Source organism: Telopea speciosissima, chromosome 3 (assembly GCF_018873765.1).
Source record: "Telopea speciosissima isolate NSW1024214 ecotype Mountain lineage chromosome 3, Tspe_v1, whole genome shotgun sequence".
Classification (NCBI taxonomy): Eukaryota; Viridiplantae; Streptophyta; class Magnoliopsida; order Proteales; family Proteaceae; genus Telopea; species Telopea speciosissima.
In genome coordinates, this window is record NC_057918.1 from 70,365,460 (window position 1) to 70,385,949 (window position 20,490).

General features: G+C 39.8%; 1 protein-coding gene across 4 annotated transcripts in view; it reads left to right on the forward strand.

The window, feature by feature from the left end:
* The window catches only part of LOC122656730 (protein ALWAYS EARLY 2-like), a 65,330-nt gene that overhangs the window by 15,124 nt on the left and 29,716 nt on the right, over positions 1-20,490 (forward strand). For 3 of the 4 annotated variants that reach the window (XR_006332153.1, XM_043851362.1, XM_043851361.1), the window contains exons 7-11: positions 245-507; positions 605-986; positions 12,258-12,335; positions 14,446-14,732; positions 15,071-15,133. Coding sequence is in view for 3 of the 4 variants with exons in the window: in XM_043851362.1 (XP_043707297.1) it covers positions 245-507; positions 605-986; positions 12,258-12,335; positions 14,446-14,732; positions 15,071-15,133 (1,073 nt within the window). In the remaining variant the exon portion in view is untranslated. The remainder of the gene's footprint in view (positions 1-244; positions 508-604; positions 987-12,257; positions 12,336-14,445; positions 14,733-15,070; positions 15,134-20,490) is intronic. The other variant, XM_043851363.1, reaches the window with a different exon arrangement.

Sequence of the window (20,490 nt, forward strand, 5' to 3'; positions counted from 1 at the left end):
AATATCATAATGTAGCTTTTTTCCCTCATGAAAGCATAGAGAGCAAATTGTGTGCTGGGTTATGAAATTTTTCGTATTGAGATTTCAGCGCTCTTCTTGTTCCTTGCTAGGAAGTAAATAAACTGTGCCCTTTGTTCTTGTCATATGTTAGGTGATCTATGGAGTAACTTTCATTTCTCTATCATATTAATTGAATTATAAAGGTGTTCTAGCTTATATGCATTGCTTCTTAAATCTTTTGTAGGTAGCCAACCTCGTGCTAAGGGGAAAAGGACCCCTCGCTTCCCCGTTTCATTTACCTATAATAGAGATGACAGGGACAAGTTTCTATCACCAAATAAACAAGGTCTGAGATCATATGTAGATGCCAATGACGATGATGTTGCCCATGATGTAGCATTAGCTCTAGCAGAGGCTTCACAAAGAGGCAGCTCTCCTCAATTTTCTCAAACACCAAATAGAAGAATAGGGCGTATGAGATCATCTTTACAGAATGGTGAAAGAATGGTAATTATTTGCTTCTTCAGCTATTGGTTGTGTTAGTTTGTCTGCTAATGTTGCTGAAAAAATGTTAAATGCTTTACAACCTGTCTATGGATTTTAGCATGCTGAATCAGAGAGGGCCAGTGCAAAGCTTGTTGGTACTGCAACTGCAACGGATGAAGACTGTTTGGAAGGAAGTCTTGGAAGTAGGGAAGCAGAAAATGGAGAATTCATCAGAGATGCTAATTACCGGATGGATGCTGAAGGTGCTGCTACGGTAGAAGTTCCACGTAAAGGGAAAAAGATTCACAGAAAGAAGCCAAAAGTTGATGAAATTGATAACAATCATTTTGATGATGTTAGGGAAGCATGTAGTGGCACTGAAGAAGGACTTAGTTTGAGTAATGTTAAAGGAAAAACTGAAACTGAAGTAACAAATGCAAAAACGGAGCGGTCCTCTTCTCAAGGTCCTAGGAAGAGAAGTAGGCAGCTCTTCTTTGGAGGTATGCTTGGTATCCCATTTGAGTTTTGAATTTCTCATGAAACTGGTATTTCTGTTCTTTCTATTTTCCAATTTTTGTGGATGGTTTTATTTCTGATATCAGCTTTTCTTTTGCTTGTTTATGTGCATATTTATTGATACTGGTGAACGTTACCTTCACCTTCAGTAGAGCAAAACTTATTAGGTCTACAATTTTTTTTGTTGCTTTCATTTGATTACGCATATCATTTTTCATATGTTAAAGAAAAGGAGATTCTTAACAACTATCTCCATCTTCTGCTGGATGTAATTTTCTTATTCTTTTCTGAAGTTCTTTCTTGAACTGAAAGTTGAAAAATAAATGATCATTATGACATCTTTACATGCAAAAGCAGTATGGTTTATTCATGCACAGAACACTCTTATCTTCTTTGGAAACTAGCATTTTCCTCCGACTCTTTTTATCTGAAGCTCGTAAGAACTAAACAAGAAAAGTATTAAGAGTAACAATAGTCTTTGCATATTCTGCTTATTAAGATAAAGAGACAAATAAATAAGATTGGTATGATATAATGGCAGAAATAATTGTTGATTTTGCGACATTATTATTTTCTTCCTTCTTTTAGGGCTTAGAATGGATCTTTTTTTTGTTTCCTAGATAACTTAATGCATGGTTCTAGTGACTTATTTTGTCTGTGCCACTTTTTGTCATCGCTCAAACTTCTTGGTAGATAGGGGTTGTGGTTTTTAGATGATATATTAAAACAAATGTTATCATTGTCAGGAAATGAGGTGGTCATGTGAAGGATGCCATTTCTCTCCACTCCCCTTTCTATGTTATTCTTCACCCTCTTTTTCTATTGGGTGTGTCTGTTTGTAACGAAGAAGGTTACAAACAGAATTTGTGACCATACAATTTTGCCCCCTATGAGTTGACGTATCAGTTACTTAAAAGAGCTAAGGATGTAAATTTACTATCTTTTTCCTATCCCTCCTCAAATCACGCATGCATCCTCCAACTCCTGCTCCAATGTCCCTTGTCCTCTCTCTCATCCGATCAAATTTCGTCAGCACTCTAATTCAGTCCGACCACTCCAACTGCACCCCCACTCTTCCCTCTCCTACAACTTCCGGCCCCCCATCCCCTGTAAATTCCCCATCTATTACCCTCTGCTGAGAGAGAGAGATTTCTGTTGATCTTTGGCCTCGTTCTTGGCCTGGTCTTGGGTTTGTTGATGAGTTTGGGTGACGATGACGCCAACACCACTGCCGACTCTGTTACTCTCCATGTCTTCGTTTTTCCTTTTTTTCCACTTCCCCCTTTTCAGAATTTAAGATCTGAGAAATATGAATCCAGGCCCTGGGCCACCTCCTGTTGTGTTCTATTCTCAGATTTATGTGCTATGGATAATTTCAGAAAGGAAGAAAGAAAGGGATTGATTCTGTGAGAGCAACGTTGCCAGACTGGAGCTGAAGCAGCCGCAATTCTTCCGACCTCTACAACCTTGACTTTCTCTGTTGTTGAAGATGCTGCTATTATGATTCCTTTGATGGAGGCCACTGCTCATTGCCACTGGAGGTGTGTTGCATAGTTGTCAAGGCGGCAAGGCGGCCTAAGGCGGTAGAGGGGTGCCTAAGCGCTTAGGCGACAAGGCGCCCGCCTAGGCTTCCAAGTGTTATTTTTTTTTTGGGTGAATAAAAAATTCATTACCAAAGAGAAAGAGAAATACAGCAGCCCTCAAATTAGGAGGGAGAGGAGAAGAAAAAAAATAAAGTACATAATAGGCAAAAACTCAGGCAGAGGAGTTAGAAGCCCGAAGAGAGATAGAGGTAAGCTCCCAGGAAACAACAATGAACCTGTTCCTTGGGGTATCAACACAAGTGGAGGGGGCAGACGAGCTAAGTTTAGCTTTAATCTCAAAGAAAATGGAATCCCAAATCTGCTGATGAGAGTGGGATTTGTTAGTCCATTTCGTGATATTGCGTTCCATCCAAATTTGATTGATGACAGCACAAAAGCCAGTTTTCCGACCGTGTCACGAAGGGAATGGCCACCAAAAGTCATATCAACCCAAACCCGTTCTCTGTCAAAAGGAAGAATCCTACGGTTTCTTGGCCAGCATTTTGCTAGGATGCCTTTCCATATAGAGGATGAGAAAGGACAAGCAAAGAAAAGATGGTTTGAGTCCTCAACCGCATTCCAACAAAGATCATAGCTTGGGGAGACCGCAATATGCTGGTGCCGAAGGAAGGACTGCGTTGGAAGACAATCTGAAAAAACTTTCCATGTCGTAAAGCAGTGGCGGGGGATGTGGTGCTTGAACCAAACCAGATTCCTCCAAGGGGCAAGAGGGCTGCGCGAGCGGATGTGATCCCAAGCAGCTTTGGAATTGAAGGAGCCCAAAGAATTCGGCAGCCAAGTAACACAAGCACCTCTATTATGGGGTCTCCTAGAGATAGAAGGCAAGATATTCCAAATATTATTAAGGGCAGGGCTGGAGGAGGACTGGGCAGACCAGCCACTCGGATCAAGAATATCAGCCACCAAAGAGGTTTGAGAGAGATCAGAACCATAGATAGTTCTAGAGCTTACTTAATGAAGAAGAATTCCCAAAGGGTGCCAATGATCAAGCCATAGCGAGGTGGATGCTCCATCACCAATGCAAGAGTGGATAGCTCCAAGAACAGAAGAGCGATTAGATAGGATCTTGCGCCAAACTCAAAAGCATCTAAAGAGGCTGAGACTGTCCAAATAGAATTGGATCGGAGGAGGCCCGAGTAAATCCAATCCACCCAAATACTCCTTTGTCTAGAAGCAATCTTCCATATCAGCTTGATTATGCCAGCGGAATTCACCTCCTATCCTTCTAATGCCCAAACCTCCTCCTTCCAGCGGAAGACAAACTGAATCCCAACTAATGGGCCGGAGAAATCTTGTAGAATCAGAACCTTTCCCAAGGAAGGAGGACATAAGGGATTCCAGAAACTTGATGGTGGAGTGAGGAAGCCCATAGATCCCAGACTAATAAATGTAACAAGATTGCAAAACTGATTTGATGAGAACCAATCGCCCCGCGAGTGAAAGAAGTTTGCCTTTCCAAAGTTGAAGCCTTTTCCTGATGAGATCAAGCATTGGAGTGCAGTGATGAGCGGACAGCCTGGCCGGTATCAAAGGCAAACCCAAATATTTAACCGGAAGCTGACCAACAAGGAACCCACATTTTCCTATCATAGCCTCTTTTTCCAATTCGGTGACTCCAACAAGGAATAGGAGAAACTTTGTTGGGTTGATCAGGAGGCCCGAAAGGTCTTGGAATTGCTGAAGGCATTGCATAATAGCCTCGAAAGAGGCGACGGAGGCTTTAGAGAAAATCATAAGGTCATTTGCGAAAGCCAAATGGGAGAGCTTGAGGGCTTTGCACTTGCGGATTGGAGAAATGAGCTGCTGATCAGTGCAGATTTGGATATCACGAGATAAAACTTCAAGAGCCAAGGTGAAGATGTAGGGAGATAGGGGACAGCCTTGACGTATACCCACCGATGGAAGCAAATTAACCTGTTGGGCTACCATTGACTAGAACTGAGAACCGAGGAGAAGATATGCAGCAATGGATCCAATGGATGAAGGCTGGAGGGAAACCCATCTTGACTAGTACCTTGTCAATAAAATCCCAACGTAAGGAGTCTAATGCTTTGTGGATGTCAATCTTCATCAGGGCAGCTGGGGAGTGGTTCTTTCTTTCAAATCCTCAAACAATCTCATTGCAAAGCAAAATATTTTCAGTGATATTTCTGCCTGGAATGAAGGCCGATTGGTTTTCACAGACAAGAAGATCCACAACAGTCTTGATTCTAAGAGCAAGGATTTTGGCAATAAACTTGTATAGCAGGTTGCAAAGGGCAATAGGCCTAAAGTCCGACATTACTGAGGCACCCTCCTTCTTAGGGATGAGACAGAGAAAAGTGAGGTTTATTCCTTTGATTTGACTTGGGTTGAGGAAGAAACTTCTGATAGCCTTAATGAGGTCTTCTTTGATGATATCCCAAGAAGATAAAAAGAAACCCATACTGAATCCATCCGGCCCAGGAGCCCCATTCAACTTGAGAGAGTGAATATCTGTAACAATTTCCCCTCTTTTCTAACATTATTTAGTATGCTACAATATGTTCCTTATATCATAAAAAATCAGCATTAAACCACATCAAGTCATAAAAAATCAATATTAAGCAACATCAAGTCATCACAAATCAACATCAAGTCACATTAAGTAATAAAAAATCAATATTAAGCCACATAAACTCATCAAAAATCAACATAGAACTAGAAGACAATAGAACTGAAGAAGCAAGCTATTGGAAGTTTGAAACAATCAAAACATACATTTGGTTTATACTGTTCTTAGAAAATATGATCTTATCAATAAGTAATTGAACATCTTTAGAAAAATGTTCTTGTTCTCTAAGAAGTTTGACTGATCAAATGATTTTATTTTTACACGAAACTTTTTGTATTAGGTAGAACACAAAACCAGCTTTCCAACAAATCCAAGATTGGTTAAATCTGATTTATATTGAAGGAGTTATGTTCCGGTCAAACTTATTTGGTGTGCGTGAATGTTGTCAAAATCGCTTTGAATGAAAATATTTTTCTAAATATCAAAACAAATGAATATTATACCACACTTTAGGTTTTTAGCAAATGTTTGACTATATTAAGATTTATGAAATTTTTAGATTTGAAAAAAAACTCAGCATTAGAAAGTTGAAAATTTCACCTATCGCCAAAAAATCCAGTTTTTGTTCTTGAGCTGGGGGGTTGACTTTTTATCCTTTTGGTTTTTTAACTATTTACTTAAATGTTATTTGGCATAAATAAGTGCAAGAACCTGGTCAGATACCAATTAAACCAGTGCAAGGTGCCCTACACTAAGGCGGCAGTCGCCTAGGCCCTTAGAGATCTACCTGGACGCCTAGGCGACGCCTTGACAACTGTGAATTAATGGAGAAAAAGAAGAAGAAGAAGAAGAGAAACCGAGAGAGAAGAGGAGAAGAGAATATGTAACTTTGGGGAGTCACACGATATGTGTAACTCTCTTATAAACCTCAAATATATAGATTCACTTAAGGGCAAAACAGGAAACAAAATAAAAAATAAAAGAATTAACTTAAACACCTCAAAAAACTAAACTACCCTCCTCACACCTCTCTCGGTATTAGCTCCCTGCGCTAATACCAAGCTCACTATAACACTCCCTCTCAAGCTGGAGCATAGATGTCAATCATGCCCTGCTTGTTACAAATATAATCCACTCTTGCACTTCCCAAAGACTTTGTGAACACATCTGCAAGTTGTTCTCCTGTACGGACATGGCCAGGAGAAATTAAACCTTGTTGCAACTTTTCTCAAAAGAAATGGCAGTCAACCTCAATATGTTTCGTCCTTTCATGAAACACCGGATTTGAAGCAATATGGACAGCAGCTTGATTATCACGCCACAATTTCATTGGAGCACCATCAACAAAGCCAAGTTCAGTCATTAATTGTTTTACCCACATCAACTCACAGGTAACATGTGCCATAGCCCTGTACTCTGACTTTGCACTAGAGCGAGCAATAACTGTCTGTTTCTTACTCTTCCAGGGCACCAAATTTCCACCAACAAATACACAGTAACCTGTAGTGGATCGCCTATCAACCGGAGATCCAGCCCAGTCAGCATCTGAAAAACCTACTATCCGCCCATGACCATGATCACTGTAGAGAAGACCACGTCCAGGGGCCTTTTTAAGATAGCATAAGATATGCATAATAGCCTCCCAATGAGACGTCCGAGGAGCAGACAAAAACTGGCTCACCACACTAACAGGAAAAGCTATATCAGGCCTAGTCACTGTGAGATAGTTCAATTTTCCAACAAGCCTCCGATACTTCTCTGGATCACCTAAGATCTCACCATCCTCTGTAACAAGTTTTAGATTAGGGTCCATAGGAGTATCTAGCAGTTTAGAACCTAGCATTCCTGTTTTTGATAAAAGATCATGAACATATTTCCGCTGTGAGAGCGAAATCCCTTTGTTTGACTGAGCAACTTCCACGCCTAAAAAATATTTCAACCTTCCCAGGTCCTTGGTCTGAAATTTCTCCTGCAAGTGTGTCTTCAAATCATCAATTCCAGAAACATCATCTCCTGTAATAACTATATCATCAACATAAACCACAAGAAACAATTTTCCAGCCTCAGAACGGCGAAAAAATACAGAATGATCACTATCAAACCGTGTCAGCCCAAACTCTAACACAACTTCAGTGAACCTGCCGAACCATGCTCTAGGGGATTGTTTCAGGCCATATAGAGACTTCTTCAATTTACACCCCAAGCCAGACTCCCCCTGAGCAACCAACCCAGGAGGTTGCTCCATATAAACCTCTTCATGCAAATCACCATGCAAGAATGCATTCTTGACATCAAGCTGATATAGGGGCCAATGGTGAGTGGCAGCAAGAGAGATCAAAATACGAATAGAAGTAAGTTTTGCCACAGGAGAAAAAGTATCCAAGTAATCCACACCATATACTTGGGCATAACCCTTGGCAACTAGGTGTGCTTTCAAGCGAGCCAATGACCCATCTGGGTTCACCTTCACCACAGACACCAAGCGACAACCGATAGCAGTCTTTCTGGAAGGTAAGGGAACAAGATCCCAAGTTTGATTTTCTTCCAATGCCAATAATTCCTCATCCATAGTAGCCCTCCAACCTGGACTAGACAATGCCTCTGTGACAGACTTAGGAACAGGATGGTTCTCAACAGTATGTAAACAAGAATGAAAAGTGGAAGACAAACCATCATGGAAACAAAGTTAGAAATGGGGTGTTGGGTACAAGCCCTAACCCCCTTACGACGAGCAATAGGAACATCAAGATCAAAAGAAGGTGCCAAAGGAGGAGGATCATTACCTATTGCAGAATCTGTCGGCAAAGGAAAAGATGGTGTAGAAGTCGATGTAGCAGGGGTCCAAGCACATACTTTCCATTGGTAACGTTTATACATACTAGGTTGAGGTGCCGGTAATGAGGCAGCCTGCGGAGCTTGGTGAACAGTAGACCGAACAACAGTAACAGGAATATCATCATCTAAGTTAGACATAGTACTAGAAGAATGAACAAACGGTGTAGACTCAAAGAAAGAAACATCAACGGTAACAAAATATTTTTGCAAGTCAAAAGAATAACAACGATAACCCTTTTGAGTGCGAGAATAACCAACAAAACACACGAGGTGGCAAAGCAAACAGTGGTGCAGAAGGAAACAACAAAGAAAGGGAATACCATCACGTAAGACTGAAGAAGGCATACGATTAATAAGATAACACGAGGTTAAAACAACATCAGCCCAAAAAGATTTAGTTACCTTCATTTCAAACAATAAACAACGAGTAACTTCCATCAAATGTCTATTTTTCCTCTCGGCCACACCATTTTGCTGTGGGGTGTAAGCACAAGAGGACTGATGAATAATACCACACTGAGTCATAAAATCAGCAAAAGGAGCAGAAAAATATTCCTTAGCATTATCACTACGAAGAACACGCAAAGGGTGTGAAAATTGATTATTTACTTCATTCACAAATGCACAGAAGATAGAAAATAACTCAGAACGCTGTTTCATTAAGTAGATCCAGGTAACCCTGGAATAATCATCAACAAAAGTTATAATGTAACGAAAACCCAAAGTGGAAACGACAGGACATGGACCCAAAACATCTGAATGAACTAAAGAAAGTGGTTGGTCAGACCGTTTATTGACTCTAGGAGGATAACTCGCACGGTGGAGTTTTCCAAACTGACATGACTCACAATTAAAACTAGAAATTGACCGAAAACGACCATCAAGAAGCTTCAAACTCTCCAACGAAGGATGACCCAAACGACAATGAATCTGGTGGGGTGACGCCACACCGGTACACGCCATAGATGAAGTGTCCTCAAGTATGTAAAGTCCCCCCAATGCACGACCTCTACCAATCATCCTCTTCGACGAAAGATCCTGAAATACACAAGAGTCAGAAGAAAAGGTTACAGAACAGTTATGGGTTTTAATGAACCGACTAACAGATAAAAGGTTAAAAGGAAAATCAGGTACATAAAGAACGGAAGACAAAGAAAGAGAAGGTGTAATATTGGCAGTACCAGTACCAGTCACTTTAGCCAAGGAACTATTAGCTAAAGTGACACTCGAAGAGGATTTCTGAAAAGAGGAAAGTATACCTGAAACGCCAGTCATGTGCTCAGAGGCCCCTGAATCAATAATCCAGGGACGGGAAGAGACAGTCGAAAGGCATGCAGTGGCATTACCTGTCTGAACAAAGGTCGCAGTTGGAGGCTGGGCTGACTGAGAAATCTGAAACTGTGTATAGCGGGCATATTCATCATCAGACATCTTCACAGTCTTACCTTCCGGCTGTGGAGATACAGGAGAATCAACTGTAGCAGAGTTGGCAAACTGTTGCTGATTTGGTTTGCCATGAAGTTTCCAACAGAAACGTTGGATATGTCCCGGATGACCACAATGATGGCAAGTGCGCACTGAACCACCAGAAACATCAGGATTACCTTGAGTACTCAAGGTAGGTGCCTTATTAGAAGAACCAGCCCCACTACCACGGCCACGGCCACCACCACAACCACCACCACCAGAACTGACATTACCACCACTACCAGCCCCACTGTTGGGCCAACGGGTGGATGGGAAAGAAGCCAGGGTTGAGGTATCACCATCAGTAGTATTCTCCCGAGAAACACGAAGAACCCTGGAAAAAGTTTCAGACAAAGTGGCTACCTTGTCACCACCAAGAATTTGGGAACGAACAGAGTCAAATTCCTTCCCAAGGCCTCCCAAAAAACCCATAACAACAAATTGTTCCCGCTGGTTCTGCATCTGTTCCACATTGAGAATGATAGGAAGTACGGAATTGAGCTCTTCATACATCCTCTTAAAATCAGCCAAATATTGGGTCAAAGTACGACCCTTTCGATCAACCCTGTAGAACTCTTGGGACAAGTTATAAATGCGGGAAAGATTGTTTTGTCCAGAATACAAAACATTAAGCTACTACCATAACTCTTTCACTGTATCAATGTGTGTTACCAAATCCACAATTTGGTGATCCATGGAATTCAACATCTGTCCCAAGATACTAGCATCAACTGTATCCCACGAAGGGTCATTCTCAGGCCTAGTGTTGAAAAGGTGTTGCTGCTGATCACGGCCAGTCAACACTAGCCTAACAATTTTCTTCCACTGCAAAAAATTTGTAATCCCTTCCAACTTCTTCTCGGTAATACGATTTGAAGAGGAAGAAATAATTTCTGTTGTTACTGATTTTGAACCTTAGGCAGATTTTAATTCATCACCCATTATGTACTTGATGAAGTGAAGGATAGTACTTGATGAAGTGAAGGATAAATAGAATGAAGAATACTGGAAGCAGGGACAGAAATCGACAAAGGTGAAAAACCTTGATAGAAGTCGATAGAGACAGCAAGGGCAGCAATCGATCCCCTCAAATAAAATCCTAATGAAGGTCAAAAGATGCAGCAAAGGTAGCAATCAATCCCCTCAAATAAACCCCTGACAAAAATCGATACAGATAGTAGAGGCAGCAATCGATCCCTTCAACCAAAACCCTGACAAAGCCTTCACTTCATCGAGAAACTCCTTCAAATATTCCTCAAACAAAAAGAGAGACCTAGTTCTTAATTTATATCATGAACTAGTCTCTAAACAATCCCAAAAACAATCCCAAAACACAGCATAGGGTGCTGCACCCCTTCAAACAGAAAATAGAAGAAACCGCAGGGTCTTCAAATCTTCAAAAAAATTTTAAATCTTCAATTGAGTGCTGCAGATAAGGGAAGCAGTGATCTACGAAATCTGTAGCAGTCCTTACAGCTCTGATACCATGTGAATTAATGGAGAAAAAGAAGAAGAAGAAGAAGAGAAACCGAGAGAGAGAAGAGGAGAAGAGAATATGTAACTTTGGGGAGTCACACGATATGTGTAACTCTCCTATAAACCTCAAATATATATATTCACTTAAGGGCAAAACAGGAAACAAAATAAAAAATAAAAGAAATAACTTAAACACCTCAAAATACTAAACTACCCTCCTCACACCTCTCTCGGTATTAGCTCCTTGTGCTAATACCAAGCTCACGATAACAACAACTATGGTACTGTGTTGTTCACTGTGACATTAAGCCTGCTAACATACTCTTTGACAGTCTGAACCGGCTGAAGCTGCCTGATTTTGGATTTGCTGAGTTCTGTATCTCTCTCTCTCTCTCCCCTCCTCTATGTCGCTCACTCCATCTCCCCCCGCTATTACTCTCCCTCTTAAACCCTTCTGTTCTCTCAGTCTCCTCAACTGGGAAGAAGTCAAATAAATCCATAGTACTCTAGTAGTCAACCTAGGGTATGAAGGGATATGCCTTTATGAAACTTTAAATCCACACAGAAATAGCACATAGCTTTTATATGAAGAACACTTGGTTGATGTTTAAATTTGTTCTTCAGGTACAAGCCTGTAGATGCTTGCAATGACGGAAAACATAATTAATTGTCAACAACAAGCTCAACTCTGACTCAATGTCGAATGCATTTTTAGAAGCTCTACAAACTTCAAATAACTCTATTTCAGTCCACTGAAAAGCAACAAAAGAATAGGTCTATAAAACCTAAAATCCAACCCAACCCAACCCAGGGCCCATACGCATATTAATAATCTTATTTCCTTATTATGACACTGTTAGTGTTATTCAGATAACTTTGACTGCTTATTATTTCTAAATCACTTAATATATCGAAAGTTTCTTTAACCCAGTGTATAAACTTATAAAATCCTATCTAATGGGAAATCCTGATTGTAAAAGAATCCTAGAAAACACAACTTCAATTTTGATTTCTAATTTCTCCCTTTTTAGCTCTTGGATTTCTTTCAACACTTCGTGGCTTTAAAATATTTGTCTTTGGCTAACTATGTGGACCCTTCATACAATCCGATGGATCTTTCTATGCATCATGTAGTAGTTTTGCAATATTTCTTTATCTGAAAATTAACTACTATGCCATTCTTGTGATGAAAGGATTTAGTAGCATCCTTGTTGAGCTCTGATATTAACGTCAATTCTGTCCTCTACCATGTGAATCTTCTAATGGTTTTTATAGTTACTCTTCTCTCTCTGATTGTTGAATGTTACCCACTCTATTGCTCCTATTTTCTCTGTTTGTAGATGAAAGCTCTGCTTTGGATGCTCTGCAAACTTTGGCAGATTTGTCTTTATTGATGCCATCATCTACTATTGAATCCGGTAAGCATTTTCTGCTCTTGTGTTTTATTTGTTAAGAATATAAGGAAATGTCTTAGATATGTAATGGTTAGGAGTCAATATGTTGGGCTTATCTATGTTTTAAAATGCATGTTTTTTGATACACTGAGAGTTGAATTCATTGTCCTCTTAATCAAAATGTTGAATGGGAATCATTACAATGGTAAAAAGCATGTACAAGTAAATATTAGATCTTGAGGCATCTTATTTGACATGAGGGTAGAGGATGTAAAATGGGGAAAAAAGAGGGCCAAACTCCAAAATAGAACACCAATCAGCTCCTAAAGAAGTTCTGTTAGTGATTGAACCACAAACCTAGTCTATTAGATACAAACCAGCAATGAGCGAACTCTTGGAATTTGTCCCTCTAATTCTGTATCTACAGAAAGTCATCTATTTCACTCATTCCAAATAGCCCATTTCAGCATAAGTGGAATTAATCACTTGAAGTTTTTTCCCTTGGACCCAAATGAATGCAGCCCATGTAATGCAATCTGATTAACATTAGGGTAGATTTAGATGCAGTCCACAGGATAGGAATGCAGTGACAAGTTAGGAAACCAGATTATAGTGAATCTTAATAAACTCAAATCCGAGACTCCAATCTGAAAGAAAATCTGGTCAAGTGTAGTGTTCAGATGAAGGAACAAAGTCCCAAAAGTTCAATGACATCCAACAGTGGGATCTTGTCTTATGAGTCAAAGCAGAAATTAGCAGTACTAGATCCTATTTTTAGGGGAGATTCCGATCAGCAGAGCAGAGAACCTGATCTGGCTGAAACTTTGTCGAAGGTAATGCTTGGAAATAGGAACCTAACTTCAAAAGATCATGGTGATCCAATGGCTGGATTGCTGTGATTTAGCAGAGGTATAAACAGATCTAGAGGCTTAAATACTGGGACTCTTGAAACAGCTGACCAGCAAGAATTGAAGGCTGATTTATAGGAGTTCAAATGAGAATCAATTAATGGATTATTTTGAAGATCCAGACAGCTAACAGAATCTTTTGCTGCACAGAACACTGAATGGACAGGTCAGCCCAGAAAGTTAGGATATTTTAAAGAAATAGACACAACTTGAACTCTTTCAATTGATGGAGAAACTGATCAACAAGATAAGTTGATGGGCAGTTACCAGCAAGAGATAAATCAGTAATGTAGTTCTAGATTGGTAGGAGACCAACTAGAAGCCAATAACAGGGATCTGCTATGAATTAGGTAATTCGGCTAGGTCAAAATAGGTGAAAATTGTGAAATTAGGGTTAGGGTTTGGTCAAGTTGATGTAGGGTTAACCTAAGACCTTAATATCTTCAATTCCATGATTTGCAAAAGTTTGAAGTTTCCCAAAAGTCTGATGTCCCCTAATTCATCAAACTTGAAGTCTCAACTCTAGAGCAACATTCTTATGGTTCTCGTTGAAGAGCCGAATAAGATGTTGTAAGCAGGTTTGCCCCACTGCTTTTAGTATGCTTCTTCCTCTGTCCCACAAAGGCTGTCTCGTTAATACATAAACCATCCACCACTTCAAACCCTTTTCCTAAATGTTGCCCCCCCATTAATTTGTGGTCAGTGGGTGTAAATAAACATGTAGGTGATTTAAATAGGAGCATTATTGGAAGTTTAAGAACATTTCAGATCTTGTTTTTTACAATGGACAAATATTTGGGACAGTAGAAAACCTCAACCATGAATATTTATGTGGGACGGAGGGAGTAATAAAGAACAATATTAGGGTTCTTGAGAACTAAAAGAAGATTAATGACATGCTCAGTTTCCGAGTTATCTTGCATCTTCTCACTAGAACAATGTCTTCTTCAATTCACATTTCTTTGTCTTTCTTTCATTTATCTTAAAAGAAGATTGTTGTCTACTTCAAAGGAACTTCAAATTTCCGGTATCATCCATTTTTGTGCTAACTCATGCTTCTACTTCATTTTGGTTTGCCACAAAATTGCAGTTTCAATTGAATTTGGTTTTTCTGTTTCTTTTTCTCTTAAAAAATATCGTTCTCTTTAGAAAAACTTAAGTTTTCGATATCCTTGCTAATTTATGTGTAGATCTAACTTGTTTTGATGTTTTTATTTGCGTATCAGAGTCATCTGTGCAGTTTAAGGAAGGAAAGAGAACTTTGGAAGTTGGTAATAAGGCTAGTGCACCTGAAACTATGTCTGCGAATCAGAAAAGAGAAAAAGATAAAACCACAGCTGCTAAGGAGAGAGGACATCAATCAACGGTTGGAGTTGAAGTCATTACCCACAAAAGTGCCAAGCTAGGGAGGGATTCAGGTTTCAATGTTAGTGCTCTCTCTGAAGCAAAGCAACCAGCTTTCCAGTCTACCCCTAATATGAGGAAAAGGAAATGCAAGTCCTTGGCATCAAAAGTAAGATTTGGGGTTGGGTGGCCTTTGGGCCTTTCCTGGGTGCAGGACTTTTCTTTAATCTTGTTCCTTTTCCTTCATTTCTCCTGAACTCATTCCATTTTCTATCGGAACAGTAATAAAAAGAGCCCCCCCCCCAAAAAAAAAAAAAAAAAGAAAAAGAAAAAAGAAGGGGAAGATAAAGATGGCTCGGGTTTAGCTTCTATTACAACGTAGACTAGATAGATATTTCTTTTCTCCTGGGGCATTTATATATTTTTAATAGATTTCTATTATATATTTTTAATCTTCTTGTCCATAATGGGATTATCTTTGGTAACTATCTCCAATTTGTTTACCAGATGCAGATTCCAAAAGTTGAAGTTCACGATGATTCTTCTCTTAATGAACATCAAAAGACTGAGGTATCTAGATCAAGCAGTTTGACATTTCATTTTATTATGGAAGTATGGATGTTTCTGGTCTGAAACAATGCTCTAATGTTCTTTGTTTGCTTATTACGTCTATGGTTTTACTCAATGTATTATATCATGATCTGCTGGGACTGTAAAATAGTTAATGTTGTTCACTGTGGTGCCTCAATAACTATTCAACCAGGCTATCTTTATGGGGTAAGTTTTGAAGCCTTCTTGTTCATTGACCACATTCTTATTTTGATAAAAAATGCGCACTTGGTAATGGGTAAAAAAGGCAGGCTTTATGCCCAAATGTCCTTTTGACATGCTTCAAAGCTTAACAGTTATAAACTTCTGAGTAATGTAGCCATCTCAGGAGATCAACATCTAAGACTATTAGTTTACTCTTCTCTTGCTACTCTATATAGATTAGTTATACATGGTTGTAAGAGTAGTTGTGGACTTAAAAACTTAATTATTATGGCATATGAGCATAATAGTGGACTTTATTACAACAGTACTCATCTAGAAACTACTTGTCGTAGATATACACAAAATTAGGTTGTCTGAAGTAAAAATAAGCTTTAAGAAAGATGAAAGTAGGCAAGGCGCTTGGCGTAGATGGGGTCCCAATAGAAGTATGGAAGAGCTTAGGAATCTATGGTTTAGCCTGTCTAACCAAGCTATTTAATACGATTATGAGCACAAAGAAAATGCCAAATGAATGGAGGAGAAGCATTTTGGTCCCAATTTACAAAAATGAAGGTGTTATCTTGAGCCTCATTAACTATAGAGGCATAAAACACTGTGGTCATACGATGAAGTTATGGGAGAGGGTTATTGAAGTCCACTTGAGAAAGGAAACTACTATTTCGGAGAACTAATTTGGTTAAATGCCAGGAAGATCTACGATGGAAGCTATTTTCTTACTTAGGAGACTTGTGGAAAGATATAGAGAGGAATAGAAGGTAATGTAGCTTTAAATAGGAGATGGTTCCTATTAGAGGCCAAGCAACAGGATCTAAATAAGGCTGCTGGTTTGGCTAGGCAGTTTGGGGGCAAATTTAGGGTTTAGGCTAGGGTTAGGGATGAATGTGATACATGGTAATGATCAGCAGGTCTAGGGGATTATTTTGATATAAAAAAAATAGGATTTGATTAGGTTTTATAATTTTGCAGATTTAGGGTTAGGGTTTTGGGTTTTAGAAATTATGAAAACTACCAAAACTAGGGTTTTGAGTGATGGGAAGGGGCAGCAGCTTGGATCGAGTATAGGGGGTGTTGAGGAGGAACTGTGGTCAAAGTATGAGAGGATTCTGATGAGGGAATAGGTCTGGACAGAATTAAGACTATCTTAGGGTTTTTTGGGTTTTGTGGGAGATGAAGGGGAATTAGGGTTTAGCTATTGAAGATGGGGCAGCAGGCTAGGTCAAGTGGAGGGGTTAATGTAGTGATGCTGTGTCTGAAGTTTGAAGGGATTTGGATGATAGGATATGGCTGGACAGAATTTAGAACACTAGGGTTTATGAAATTGAAACAGAAAATAAAGGGGGAATCGATTGGGGAAGGAGAATGAATGGAAAAACAGAATTAAAACTCAAACTCACAGCAGGAATCCACCGGCAGCAGCTTGATAATTGATGGAACCTCCCGATCGTCTCGATGCAAGGAGTTGCAAGAATCCACCCACCCTATCCACCTTAAAATCCACAAGGATACACTCACAAAGGAGCAGGAACAGCAGCAGCAGCAATCGGCCAGCAGTAGAAACAGTCTTTTTTTATTCAAATTCAATGTGGGGAGCCCTCCACGATTTCTTTATTTATAAGATGGCTTGATGCCAAGTCCTAATACAAAATAAAGTCCTCTCCCTCACAAAATCGTGGAAGGGTGGGACTAAATAAAAACAACTTAAAACTTTTAAAAGAAAAAGACACAACTACCCTTACTAACTTAAAATAAAAGAATCTAACTTGAAACAACTAATTTAAAAGAAGATTCTATACTAACCAATAGGATATAAGGACCTATTAACCAATAGGAACACTTCACTTAAATTAGACCAATTGAACCAATTGGGTGCAATCAATTCTAAACCGGTTCAATCTAAAAACAGGAAAATAAACTAAGTATGGAAAATAATAATCCTAATCTATGGCTCCCTAATCAAGCCCTAAGTTCAGGGCTTCTTCTTCTTCTTCCTACTTGGAGCTGCATCAACTCTCCCCGTGTTGAAAGCATTCATCTCCGATGAATGGCTGGAGATCACACAATGGTCTTCCGAATCAGGATCAAGTTTCTTGAGTTCATCTTCAGCGGATGGTTCAAGTTTGTATGCGGACAGCAGCTCTTTGACGGATGAAGAAGGCTGGAATTCTGGCTGGGCAGCAGCCTCTTGAAGTACCACATGAACACCTCGTAAATCATCATCATCAAAATAATTAGCCACATCATATTCATCATCAGGAGGGAGTGCATGAATATGATTTGCACCTTGGTCTTCATCTTCACCTTGAACTTCTTCCTTTTCAGCCACGTTGATAGGCTTCTTCTTATGTGGGCAGTCCCTAGCAATATGCCCCTTGTCTTGACAGTAATAACAAGTGAAATAGTCATTTTGGCCCATAGGAGCTTTGCCCTTATCATCCACACATGGGGGAACAGCAGGGCAAGAGGTGCTGCCTATAGAGGAACCTTGTTTTGAGGTGCTAGTGTTGATGTAGGCCGGCTTGGAAGTAGAACCCGGCTATTTACTTGAAGCTAATAGCTCCTCTGCTTTCAAGGCCTTCTCAAAACAATCTCGAACGTCTGCAACATCAACCACCCCAATTGTCCTGTTGATCTCACTTGACAGACCCAACCTGAACCGGGAAAGCATTTGGATGCCCTCCTCCCTAATGCCAGTGTGAGAAGAAAGAGCATCGAATTTCCTCATGTACTCAATCACAGTCATGGTTCCTTGGCGGAGGGAGTTGAATTGATCCTGTAGCTGAGACCTGAAGTGCCTTGGTAAGTATTGCATACTCAGGTCATATTTCATGTCTTCCCAAGTGCGGGGTGCAGTACCATTAAAATCCATCTCTCTTTCAGCAGTTCTCCACCACTCACGTGCTGGTCTGACAAGTTTAGCATGGACTTACTTCATTTTCCCCTCTTCAGACAGGTCATACCAGTCAAAAAAATCTTCTGTTGCAGCAAGCCAGTCATAAAATATGGAACTATATTTCTTTTTAACTGTAACCTGCATAGAAAGATGATAAATCCCACTGAGATCCTGTAGCTCAAGATATGTAGCCAGTAAAAACGATGTATTCCATTCAGTGACCCTGCAACTGAAGGTGATTCTCCTTGTCAGTCATTGTATAATTTTCTTTTTGCAATCAAAGAGATTGTTGGAGAAAAGTCATGCACCTTCGTTGTTATATCTCTTCTTTCTTCCTCCTGCAATGGCAGACAAAAAATGATCATTCACACTGCAGTTGAAAATCTTTAATATCTTCCCTTAGAAAACAGGATTTCTGGTGCTCATGGTTTCTTTAGAGTTCTGTTGGAATTCATATGAAGTTGCCAGAGTTGGTTGGGGAAGAACAGACTCTTTTGAATGACGTCTTGTCACCAGTTCAATTTTTTACGCCGGGCTGGGTTAAAATTGTCAGGCTCAAGGACATTAGATATATAGAAGTTGTAAGTCAATATAAATCATTATTGATGTGGTATTTTCTTGCAAGAGACATTGTAGGTGAAATTGTGACGACGTAAGCGTTCAGACAATCAGGCCTACTGATAGCATATCTTAATGTTTCTTTAACATTTGTGGATCTTTCGGCACATTTTATATAAGTTATTATAGTACATTTTGAAGTGGTAGTTTGGTAGCAAGTTATGTGGCGGGTGAATTATAGGGGGGGGGTTTAAGGGTTTGAGTCTCACTAATGGCACATTGTCATAAAGGGTGTACCCAGTGCACGAGGCTTTGCCGGGGAGGTTTATAATGTACGCAGCCTAACCCCTGCTTTCGCAGATAGGCTGTTTCCAGACCCGTGACCACTTTGTCATAATGGAGCAACCTTACTGTTGCACCAAGGCCTGCCCTTACAATAGCACATTGTTATGTTAGTCTTAAATACTGAAGTTTTTTGTCTTCATCCAATATAACAAGGACACACTTATATGTCATTTTTGTAGTCATATCAATGTGTCTGATGCTAACAGATGTATCATCATTGCTGGACACATCATGTATTTTTCCTTTTGAAAAGGGGAAGGAGAAAAATAAGAGGGAGAGGGATCGCATACAATGCTCGGTTGTCTTAATGAGTGTGTGTGTGTGTGAGAGGCGGTGGGGAAGGGAGGGAGAGTTTATTGTATCTGATGTATGGTCTACTTAAATGTGCGTTTCTTTCAGAATGGAAAGACCATAGAAAAAAGGGAAAAGGATGGAGATTGCATGCGATGCATGGGTCTGTTAGAATCTCTCACTGTGTGTGTTTGTGTATGTGCCTTATTAGTATTTATACTTTTGCAGATTATGGTCTATTATAATCTCACGACAATCAATTTATTTAGTTTCTAGAAAATTTGAACTATGATGGGAGCTTAATGTTTTAGTGTGTGTGGCTGAGGACTTTGGGAGAAATGGTGAGGAAAGACACACATAGCTTAGGACTTGTAACATGTATGGCTTTGAATAGAGCTGATTTGGGATGAGGCTGAGTTGAGTTGTGTTGGTTTAATGAATATAACTTGTGTCTAATGGGACATAGGCCAGATTTTTTTTATAAATACGGAGGAGAACAATCTAGAATGAGTACAAGACTTAAGTACCCCTATATGATAATTCTACCCCTGTACCCATATTACAACACTCCCCCTAAAGTTGGTGCATATATATCACACATGCCCAACTTGCAAACAATAGGATGAAACATTTTTCCACTAAGACCTTTAGTAAATATGCCAGCCAATTGTTCATTGCTAGAAACAAAAGGCACACATATAAGACCCGAATCCAGTTTCTCTTTGATGAAGTGACGATCTAGCTCACATGTTTCATCCCATCATGCTGGACAGGGTTGTGAACAATGCTGATTGTAGATTTGTTGTCACAATAAAGCATCATAGGAAGTGTGACAGGGACAGCCAAATCGGTGAGAAGACTCTGAAGCCGTAAAAGTTCACAGATGCCATGAGCCATCGCAAGGAACTTTGCTTCAGCACTAGACCAAGCCACAACAACTTGCTTTTTACTCCTCGAAGTGACAAGATTGCCACCAACAAAGGTACTATAACCTGTAGTAGACCTCCGATCATTGGGGAAACCGGGCCAGTCAACATCTGTGAAAGCCTCAACTCAAAGATGATCATGA